Genomic DNA, 12,501 nt, shown 5'->3' with positions numbered 1-12,501 from the left:
TAACACTGCCATCTGTGTTAATGTCTGTCTGAGTAGGGCGTAAGTAATATTTCTGAAACTGGTTCAAACAACTCTTCTAAGATATTTCCCAGACAGTTTGGATTTGACGCAATTCATTCTGAGATATTCTAAAGTGTACAGCAAATACGTAATTCCTCGGGGATGATAAATCAATGTTAACGGTCGAGCCCTTCGGTCGAACACTCCTTTCGTTCCATAACTTTGGTCATAAAAATATAGCCCAGTTTTTAGTCCTACGATGGGTCCTTAAGAGACATTATTGCATTTTTAGGATCTCTTGCTCATAAATGTTGAAAATGTTTTCCCATAAACTCTCGAAGAAATAACTTTGCATTGTTGCTGGGGGTTTGGTGTCCATTTTCTCGCCACTACCTGTCTAATGCTTCACAGTTGTAACACTGATGTCTCGGAAGTATGGGCATTGTGGTCCGCACTTTGTGTGGTGTATTGCTCTACCTTGATAACACTGATCAGTGTATACTAAGCTGTGTTGATGGTGCTTTTTCTTTGAACCTGAATTTGATGTGGCACCTTTATGTTTTTATCTGGCAACTAATGGACTTTAGGGGACCATCACGTTCAAATAGGCACTCTGGTCCAGTCACTGCAGCAATTACATGACACATAGGAGGGTGTTTTTTTAAAGAAGAAGATATTTGCATTTCAAGTTAGAAACATATAAGATCTAAAAGTGTAACTACTAAATGTCGACTAAACAGTGAACAGTACACTAATACTCACATACACGGGCCTGAAGTATTGTGAGTGGCGGGAGCTACGTATTGCACATAATAGACGTTCATCACTTCGACGAGTCGTTGGTGCTGACAAACCTTGAAATATACTCAGGGTACATCCACACCCGAATCATCGATCACAAGTTTCGGCCTCACAAAGGGACACAATTTAGACAACGCACCTATGCTCCCTTGAAATGTTGAGAACTACACCAAACACCGATAGTCCTCTTACCAACATACAAGCCCTTACTCACTCACTCTACATACACATTTACACGTACGACTACAAATCCCTTATTTTGTCGTGCAACATACGTTGTCTTAGGTTCAAGGGAATATCTTTACAGATAACGTGCAATGTGTTTCAGGGGCGGGAGTTACGCATCTCATGAAAGAACACCAATGGTTCGCCAGACAGGTGGCTGTGTGGCTCCCATATACAGACACCCCAACCAGGTGTTTAAAGAGCCAAGAGAAAAGAAGTCACGACTGGATGAAGAGAAATGTAAAGTTAGTGCCTGTTCCTCATTTCAAATGTCTTATTCAGTTTTCCTCAGATGTAATCTATTTTCTGACCGTACAGAAAAGCACGTTTATCTGTGGACGTCTTTCTCGTTTATGTGTGGAAGTGTTTACAATAGTCACTGAAGGCATGCATATGCTAGAAATACACTGAACGCCAAAAGAAACGTTACCCTTCTTCCTTAATGACGGAGGTACCCATCTTCAGCTGGCGTTGTGATACATGGACGTCGACTTCTTGGTCTGTCTAAGATGACCCCAATCTGTCTGTAGCGATGAATAATAGCTGAAAATAGTATAGTTTTAATAGTTGAAAAATGGTAACTTTAAATGGTTTATCTTTGTCTCAAAGCAGAATTTTATTTCAACCTTTCTTTTGGACATCTAAATGACTGTTATTGGTTTATTTCGGCATGGTCGAATAAAGGACAATTTAACACTTCTGAAACAGATGCATTTCACCAAAATATGAATGCATTTGAGAATTTGTTTTTTGCGTGATTTGCATAAAGCTGTGTTGTTAAGTTTTCTTGCAAACTAATACCTTCTAACATATCTTTGATAGTTTCAATGTAATTCAGTAGTGGTAACGGTAGGAGGGTAGCGTTTCGTCTTGGCCTGTAGTGTATGAAAAACTGATTTCGATGAAATGACGTTTGTGTGTTAGAGTCCACACTCAGACATATACACGTGGCGTTGTAAGAGACTTAAAAATGGTCGACATGTAACTGCTACTTAAAAGTACCTCCTGAAATATTTTTGGAAGTAAAGAGCACGTGTTCAGCTTGTCGTGAAATGTGTCTGTTTCGAATGGGATGTAAATTCGAGTTAAACATCGAACTATTATTATGATGCCACGTCCAGACTTCAGAATGATGTAACGAGTTAAGCTAGTGGGGTGAGCATCTTGAGGATGTTTCGCAAAGAACTGAGTGTCAGTTTACAGGAATCTTGAATCATCAACTTCAAGGAGCCTGTTGACTTACTATGTCTCATGTGCCAGAAGCCGTCAGTTTAAGCTGTCAAAGTGGACGTAATGTGTTAGTGGAACAAACACGGGGGTGGGGGGGTGGGTGGGGTGTTAAATTGTCCGCGAGATCTACAGTGACTGTTTCCTCTTGATTTTACCAAGAGAATTGGATTGGTTGCCGTCCTTGATCAACATTCCCTCTACTGAAACAGTACGCAGTTTAATTGAAAACGTGACAGATGCTTACTTGGGTATTAAATAAAAAGTTGATGACTTCTTAGAAGTGAGAGTGAGTTAATTTTTCTCGGATCAAGTTGTCATGTAAAGGACATGGAGGTTTCCCCGTCTACCATTACGGAGACTGCAGATTGTTAGAGGCAGTATTGGCGAGCTGATAGATGTCTGGTCGTTAATCCTACATTGATTGCACGGTGCAATTCAAGGACGTTGATGCAGATGCATGACTTGTCGCGACTTCTTCTGGAAAATCACTACCTCATTACTCACCCAAACCAAAGAAAATAAACTGCTTTATATGGAGTAGTGCTCTGGAATCGCCCGGAGGACAAGTAGTTGTGTTAGAAAAATTCCCCCAGTTATCGTCACCGAATCATTATCATCGTTAAGGGGTTTGAAGTATTTTATATAACGCCCTAAACCATCACCTTGTCGTCAATAATGATTTATTTTCGAAATCATGTGAGTTTAATAGTTCAAAATCAGATTTGATCATTGTATTTTAAGTGGTTTAATGCATCATGAGAAATGAAAGTGTGTGCAATGTCAACTTTATTCCTGGCGTTATGATATCTAAAATGAAATCAGTAGTCGGTTGAATCATCTTTTTAGCCAAATGGGACAGATGAAAATCAAGGGCGTTTTTGTAGCCATACTCTGGTTGTAAAATTATTGAAATGATTACTGTCGAATGTCGCATTAAAATATTGTGAAAATCTTCACAGAGGCTTGTTTGAAGTGTTTGTTTACGGATATAACAGTGATATCAGTTTATAAAATCAGAATTTGGAACTGTTCGCAAGACGAGTGAGTGAGTTAGTTGCGTACAACGCCGCTTTGAATTGCATTTCAGACCGCAATCTGTCACGGTCTGACTGCTACATATGGAAGTGAAGCGATTCTCATCGGTCGTAGGTTTCTTGCGCGTCCATGGGGCGAAACTTTCATACGCTTGGGCCAGCCGCTGGGGGGGCTTGCTTTGTGATAATAACCTTGACCTATTTTTCGTTATCAAATCAGAATTAAGGACGTCTCTATTTCAGAATTAAATGTTCTTTTGTTGCAATTTGACATTTAGAGTTAATGTACTTTCTCCCGAGTGAACGGTATTATTGTAAAAACAAAATTCATATATAGACCTACCAATGTTTCAGGTTTCTTGTCTATCTTACTGATCTTACTCGGAAGTGTGCAGTCATGGAAACAGTTCTTTTTGTTTTTCAATACAATACGGGATCAATATGTCAAGATGACCTAAATATTACCACACATTTACCTGTACATGAATTAATACTTCACAAAAGGTGTTTTAACGTTTCAGGCGTCGCAATTACATGTATTCGTGCACATTAACGTCGGTTAAGCGTGCCGGAATCCAATAATAATTATTGTGGGTTGCCTTGATTATAATTCTTGGTATATTAGCACAAAACACAAACTCGTAGTTTTACCGTAAGTTGGTAAATCCATCAGACCTGTGGCACTCCGGGCCTTAATGATGACTCGCCATGATGTATTGGAATATTGCGATATATGCGAAATATATTTACAGAGAGTGAGTGAGTCAGGTTTTAAGCCGCGTTTAGCAAGATTCCAGCAATATCATGGCGGGGGACACCAGAAATGGGCTTCACACATTGTACCCAAGTGGGGAATACTCACACAGAAAGCAAGAGAGATGTAAATTTGATTTTGGATTACAACATAATTCAGTCAGCGTCACAAGACTCACACACTCACTCGATATTGCATACACTTAGAAAAGGACACATACATTGCCATTGGGCGATTACACCTTGCTTTATTGAGTTATAGTCCAACATTTAATCTTCCTTCGTCACATTAGAGTTGTTTCTGTTTCAGGTGATCCAGATGTTGATTGTGGTGGTTGTGCTGTTCATCATCTGCTGGGGGCCTATCCTCATCAACAACCTCCTGGTATCCACGGGTGTATTGCCCGAGCTCCACATTGGCTACCTCAAACCAATGAGACAGGCCTTCTTCCTTATGTCATATATGAACAGCTGCACCAACCCTGTGGTGTACGGCTTTATGTCCAAGAACTTCAGGAAGAGTTTCAAACATGCCATATTGTGTTGCTGCCGGACAAGGGTCAGAAAGAGGGAGATGGAACAATCCTTTGCCACAAGAACCACCATGGTGGACAGCAGTAGCCACCAACTGGACAATATCCAAGCCGGGAGTTACAGATCTACACCAGCAACGCAGTACCGGCATCTTCCTCCACAGATGGGTCACAGGTTTAACACAAGGATATAACACAGCTGGTATATAGGATGTTCACACACTCTCACGTATATATCAATAAACTATTCCTGCTTCGTTCCAGAAAACAGTCAAGCCTGGTTGAAACAGAGGGGCTAAAGTTGTGTTGTGCTTGTGAATATCATTCTCGCACCGAGTTCGCATATTCAGTAAACAGTAAAGCGACCATAGCTTTGTGAAACAGAGGAGTATATAGCCTCCTCAATATGTATCGTTACTTTACTTTGCAAATACATTTTGAAGAAATTAAAGTATCTTAGAACTAAAAACAATAACTATGTAAAATTTTGTCACTGACACTCTGCTAACGACAGGACAGGTCATGTTTACCCTTTTAGCAAACACCTGCTGTCATCACCGACCTCCAGTGGTCCATTCATATGATTTACATAGATGGAATCTATTTCTAAAGGACGGGATATTCTTTTATAATTTCAACCAATCTTATCAATGTTACTTTTGAATTAACAAAATCATTTTGGGGGGCTGAGCTAAGAACTTCGATTTGGGTTGAAATCATTACTGCTATGACATAACGAAGAACCATACATATGTATGATACTTGGAAACACATACATGTATATAGATGATACTAAACAACCTTTCGTGTAATACCATTTTTATTGAACGAGTTAATGATTTGGTATCAAACGAGCGAATTCAGTATTCTGTTTATTATTCTCCAACATCCTAAATTGATAGAAACTGCTTACAGTGTGATGACTCTTAGCTTTCCGCAAGTCAAGCAAGGTCTAATACCATTGTGACAGAGGTTTTAACAATATGACGTCATAACTGTGAACCAGTATGACGTCATACGTCTAGCAGTATTACACTAGCGTAATAATCCCGTAAAAATATTACATAGAGGATATTATATGAGTGCCCATGTCATACTATGTTTACGACACGAGTGCCTAGATGTTGGTATTTCCCGAACGAGAGCGAGATATATACCGATATTTAGGCACGAGTGTCGTAAACATAGTATGATATGTGAACGAATATACGATTCTATTTATTACCGAAGTCGTCAAATTGAGGAAAATAAACCCAAATTCACTTTCTAACATAGGCTGGCTACCCGCTGTCGTCGCATGTAGAACACAACGTCATAGAAGAAACGTGACGTCATAGCATTATTCATGACGTCACGTCACCGTGACAAAGTGATAATTTGCCCTAGGGCATCGTATGAAAAATATGAATCCCGATATTTTAGCCCTCGTAGGTAATAATATAAGTAACTGTTGTTCTGAACAACGTATTTTTCTTCCTGAACATCTCAATGTTAACTTTGAACTGTTTTGAAGCACGGGTATTGGATCATGATAAGGAGTACCGGAGTTGGGCAACAACCCAATCACTGTAACATAAAGTACCAAACGAATTCCCGCAGTTCGGCATTTCCAGCGGGTAACATAGAAAATGTTACTCGCTTGTAAGCGGGGCACATTGACTGGCTTTGCCAATCAGAAAACGACATTTATGTGCGAGGTAAGATAATAGCGGTTGTTAAGTAGAACAGTTGAAGTTATGATTTTGAAGTACGATAACAGTGGCATGGGAATTACAAAGTTGACGTTTTGGGATCAGTAGTGCGTAATACCGCCACAATTTGTTAAACGTCCATTCAATCAACGAGACGAGATATGAATCTAGCAAAGACGATTTGACTCCATCTCTGCATGATATAAGTCAAATCGTCATTGAGAGATTCATTGAGAACTTTCTGCCAACGTAGTCGGCGGCCTGTCAGGTTAATATAAAACGTCAGTGCCGAAGAGTACCCACTCACCATTTGTAAAGGGGTCTAAATAGCTCTAAAAATCACATGAACAGTGCCACTGAAAATCTTAAGCTTGAGAGACAAAACGTCGACCCACACACCTTGCAAACGGGACATCAGTAGGCTATGTTCTCTAACAGTATTGTCCAATGGCAATATGGTTCAAATCTGGTTGACATTGGCTCGACCTTCAATTCGACGTCGCCAGACGCGACCATGCTTATCTAAGAAGAGCAAAGTCAATCGGGTCTCATCTGAAAACATGGCACATCAACAGCGACAGTTACCCCAGTTTAGACGTCGTGCACACCATTGATGTCTGTTTGCAATATGACGATTTGTAAGGGGCAGCACAACACGTGGCGACGAGCTGCATATGGACGATCGCTAATCATCCGACCCACAACTTCAGTAGCCTGAGGAACGTTTACAGTAATTTGATTTGTCGTTTGTTTCGTGGAATATGGTTTGAATCAATCGATCCTGCCCTTTCGTTTTGACTTGGGACGTTCTGAATGGGCTCGGTCTTCAACATTTTTGTGTTCGTTGGTATCTGTTCCACAGTTTGCTAATCACAGACTGAACTACTGAGCATACGGGCGAATACACGCTTGCTTCTGACGGTTTCCAACATGCCAATAGCCCGTAGTTAATTGCATCGATTGCAATTAATTTAGAGCGCCCAAATCAGGATAAAACACCAAACGCCCATTTGTGGCGCTTCTACCTGCAGGGTTTGTTTTGGTACTAAGTTTTACAGACATGAAAGGTTTTTCATAGGATGGTCGTCATTCATCTCTGACCATTGTTACAACATATATATGTTATGCTCCCCTATACACCTAACATATAAGTATGTTACTATAATCCTGTATTTCGTACATGTCTCATGGTGACTATCATAATAGATTCCAGTTTTAGTTCTTGGAAATATGTTGAACAGAACAATTTCAAAGCATGATTTTGTCTTCTCCTCTGAACTATGTGGCTCCATTTTCATATTCAATTCTATTCTTGATATGAATAATTCATTTATTGATCTAATAAATCGATCTTGAGATATCATTAATTCAGATTTTTGTATCAATAAATGGTATGTACTTTAGATTTCACCAAATCGAAATACTGATATCAACATATGTATTACTGATATCACAAATACGATTTTTTGATATAACCAAATGAATGTTTGATATCACAAATCGAAATGAATTATTAATATCGCAAAATTGAATTATGAGATCAATAATTCACTTCTGGGAATATGAAAAAAACTTATTCTTTCGTAAAGTCATACTGCGGCAAAACATACTTGTGAACAACATATTGTTTGTCACTTTTATGACACGAAAAGTACATTCGAAAATATTGATTCGGAGAATTATTGAAAATGAATTTGTTGCTGTTTCATTTGGCTTGATATGAGATAATTTAATAAGTGTAATTTCCACTAAAGCGTGTCTGCAATCTGGGAATAAAATATGTTATGTCAATAAATCCCTTTGATAAAATCAATATTTCAGTTTGCGATATCTAAAATTGTGATATCAAGAATCAATTCATATCTGTAAATTGAATTTATATCGGTAAATCATATATAATATCATAAATTGAAATTTGGGATATCACAAACATAAACAAATATATAGATCAAATTTGTGATAAGAATAAATCATTTATCCAATATACCATGGATACCACGCTTGGTAAACGTAAACTATCATGACATGTATTCAAGACGTTTGAATATACAAACATATTAAAGCAACTGAAAAATAATTTGACGTCGATTGCTACCCCGGGAAATCAAATCTGTGAATACTGCTAAAATAAAACAGTTTAAATAAATATCATACAACCGTTTAGCAGAAAACTCACGAAGCTAGTGTTTTGGGGACATGATAATTGACGACTAACTATAAGAAAGATAAAATGACAATATATGTTCACCCTTAGGACAAGGGTGGTGAAAAAAAATATACACAAATGGGAGTTATTCCCCTTTGCATACCCTATAGGTTCGCGCAACTTGGAAGCGGGTTGTCCGGTGAATACTCGGTGAAGGCTTTGGTGTGAGCTATTTTTCTAATGTTTTGTTGATATCTCACAGGCGCGAGCTTTTTATATGTTATGACAGTAAATTAACTGTTTATATAATTTCATTTGTCTATTTCACCACACGTTCTTCCTACCGAGTCACTTTCTCAGTTCGATACTTAAAAGCAATGTCATTATTTAGCGTTGACAGAATTTCTAACTGTGATATAGATATGTCGTTGTCACAGACAAAACTCAATGTCTTGTTTTATTGACACCTGTGTGTCTGCCTGCCTGTCTGCTAATGACAATATTCAATACACAACTGCGATCACTGACCACATTTGAACTTAACACCAATCAGGCTATACACCATAAACAAAATGCATTGATTTATGGCCCGAGTTCGGTCTCTGTCACATTATGTAATTACACAGACAGGCAGGTGTGATACTTGAACACATGGCATGTTATGATGTCTGTTGATTGCAAAATGTTATACACAAAAAATGAGCATGTATTTACAAAACCCAACATCTCTATATATACACACACAATGAGCCGTGAGGGCATCTGCAAATGAACCAGCCGTTACACTTGAGTGCACACCCACCCGCTCTGACTGGGTTCGGTATCCCGGCTGCTTCGTTTCTTGGAAAGTAAACCCAAGTACATGTACACAATATTGCACTTTTGATTTGCGATTGTACGCTTATAATTTTGTTTATATGTTTTTTCATAACCAGCAATGTATATTATATGTCATGAATAAGTGATAATTAATAAGTGATAATTAATTATGTTTGATTTTTTGGTTGCATGTGACCTTTAAATATTTGCTATTTAAAGGCAATTTTGATGAGATTCACAATCTTTATTCGATACTAAAGTTTAGTAATATTGTACCAGGTGGTAGGACAATAGGCCCACAAGGACATAACACCCTCGGACAATCTAAACCTCTTATATACAGGTGGGGAAGGATCATTTGATAATACATCATTAATTGATAAGCTACTCCAAACTTTAAAGAAGGAAGCAGGAAATCAGGAATTTAATTAAATTAACAATAGCACTGACCATCTTAATAGACCATCTTTATAAACACCATGTTCATTGACTTGCCACAATGAGTACCTGCCCAACAAAATCAAACATAAGAGGAAGTGACCAATTTCAGCCAGTTCTCTGAAACAACATTTAGCAGATTTAATTCCATTGTTAAAATAACAACATCGTCACTGAGGAGCCTGTGACAACTGGCAGCAGTGGGAGGAATTGCTTAGAAAGCATCATGTTATATTATCATGTCAACTCAAAATATACACCGAGGGTGTTTTATCCTGTGGGTTGAAATTTGCAAGGGCTTTTTGTCCTGGGGGCATTTAGCCTAGGGGTGTTTTGCCCGAGGGTGTTATGTCCTTGTGGGCTTATTGTCTGCCCAACGGTTTAATATAAAATGTCATGTAAGGGCAAATGTTATCAATGATATATTGTTAGATAATGGAACAGATGAATATTGATTAATTTAGTTAGAAATGTATAGAAAATGTCATGCCCTGCTGAAACAATGTAAAAAGGTAAATGTTTTTGAAGAAACCTATCCTTTCAATCACTGTCTCTTTGCTGCTGAACACATTAAAGGTAGCAAAATACGTTTTGAGAGATCAAGAACAGTCATAACAAACGGGAAGATGTTTTCAAGGGGATGAAGAAGAGGAAAACTACGTATTAATGGTAAATACGTACCCCCAAGGTATAAGTGTTAAGTGGCTTCAGTTCAAGATCATTATTTAATATCCCGTCAAAGAGGAGCTTCCTACACAAAATCATGTTTCCAGCTTCCTCCAAATGGTAACTTTGCAATAGTGCCTCTAAAAATAGTTATACTATTTTATGTGAGTGAATGAATGTATAGAGACTTAGGAATAGACGGACACGATTACTAAGATTACCAATAAATACATCATGTCTGTATTTAAAGGTAAACATCATCACTTCCTAAAAGCCATTCTTTCTTCTGTAAAGCATTAAATTCATAGGAAATAGAAAACACGTTTCACCTTACTTTCGATTAATTTCGAAATAGCAAAATATCATAAAATATCAAAGTACGATGCGTTCCCTGCATATCTATCTCTTTATCACAATGGAAACATTGCGGTAAATGCTCTTGTCCCGCCGAATTACACGCGTGCAGTATTTTACACGCGTGCAGTATTGCATTACTCCTAAGACGAACATTTCCTCATGCCATGGTCTTGTCGGTTCAAATAAACACGTGTACTTTTTCCGATATCTTAAAGTACATGCGTGTATATCACGCCGATCAGAACAAAAGGCTTGTATCTACAGGATAGTTTGTGTCGCCACGGTGAATAATGGTAGTGCTACCCGTGGGGCGATGGGATAGCCTTAGTTGTTAAAGCGTTCGCTCGTCACGCCGAAAGCCCGGGTTCGATTCCCCACATGGGCACATTGCAGTTATTTCAGTGTGTTTGTTTGTGTGTGCGTTAGTGCATGGATCTGTACACGTTTGGATACTTTACAAGTGTTTTTCTAAAGGAGTACTTCTTGTCGTTATACGTTTGCCTCTGTATTCCCCACTCGATCATGTCATTTATCTGCAATGTTGCTGATTGCAGCGTTAACCTACACATAGACCATACGAAAAACCTTCGTCCTTCCTGACAATTCAATTTATTGATATCTAAAATTCATGATCATTTTTGATATCATAAATGAATAATTGATATCACATACTCGATTATCCAAAATATATATCAGATATATACGGAACATATAGCATTGCGGGTTAGCTCCCCTTGACCACGGAAACTAAAAAGGTTGGGAAGTTCATAAACTTGCTACGACTTCAGTTAGAGAAGGACCTTTGTGTTTCAAAGTTCTGTTATTATGGGCAGGATATCGCTGCACTCAATACGTGATAAATATGGAATTGTCATATTAAATACTACAATAACTCGAGATCTACTGCGGGTTATAAACATTGATCCATCAACCTGTGCTTGACGTTAGAGGCGACTAACTTTGCCAATGCGTGTCATCGCATCCCAATCGCGTAGATCGATGCTCATGATTTCAGTCACTTGGTTGCCTGGTCCAGACTTGAATATTGCTGAGTGTGTCGTTAAACAACAAACAAATAACATATTTGACGACGGTATGTTAGAAAAACTATTTTATGTAACACTAACACCATAAGGTAGGTGAGATCACAAATAAGATCAGAAATAAGTTATTATTGACAAGGTACCGCGCCACGTATCGGGCATACTTGATTCTGGGAAGTTCGTGCAAATCACGTAATTCATTAAAGTAGAGTCAAGGGAAGGACAGAAGAAGCCAGAGAAGTTGACGCACCGTATTCTAAGAGAAGGAAGGTATACTACCAATGGTAAGTTCTGATGTTGATAGGGGTGACGGAGGAACCCCTGGTTTAACCATTCTGCGCTTAGTGCGCGGGTGTCGGCCCTGATGCCACTGTCTGTAAAGCAGAAAGTACTCAGTCGGCGGATAGTGAAGCCTTTCGGTGTCTCCAATCAGTGTCTTCCCTCACATACCAAACAGTTAAGACCGCCAGCACCAAGGAGGGTTTAGCGCAGTTCAGGTGACACTTGCTCCGGTAATCCAGAAGTCCATGCATTACGTCTTGTCCAGAGCACAAACTGGCGTCAACGTACCAAATACCATAGAGGGGCAGGTATCATCCTTTTTCGGGAACAGGAAGTACTTATATCGTAGTTTAGCTGAAGTACCCGTATCTAAAATAATTCAAACTGGAATGTTTGAAGTGCTAACAGCTTTGGTGCAGGTAGTGGGACTTCTATCACAGTTGTGTTGCAGTAGACATGGACGTGTTTTCACGACTAGAGGTC

General features: G+C 38.7%; 1 protein-coding gene across 1 annotated transcript in view; it reads left to right on the top strand.

The window, feature by feature from the left end:
* The window catches only part of LOC124292520 (QRFP-like peptide receptor), a 41,701-nt gene extending 36,309 nt beyond the window's left edge, over positions 1 to 5,392 (top strand). The window contains exons 5-6 of the mRNA XM_046729639.1: positions 1,130 to 1,271; positions 4,354 to 5,392. Of these exons, the coding sequence (XP_046585595.1) occupies positions 1,130 to 1,271; positions 4,354 to 4,770 (559 nt within the window). The 3' untranslated portion in view covers positions 4,771 to 5,392. The remainder of the gene's footprint in view (positions 1 to 1,129; positions 1,272 to 4,353) is intronic.
* Positions 5,393 to 12,501: the final 7,109 nt, after the last annotated feature.

Source organism: Haliotis rubra, unplaced genomic scaffold (genome assembly GCF_003918875.1).
Source record: "Haliotis rubra isolate DU_JTF1 unplaced genomic scaffold, ASM391887v1 Scf52, whole genome shotgun sequence".
Lineage (NCBI taxonomy): Eukaryota > Metazoa > Mollusca > Gastropoda > Lepetellida > Haliotidae > Haliotis > Haliotis rubra.
This window is presented reverse-complemented; position numbering and strand designations above follow the sequence as displayed.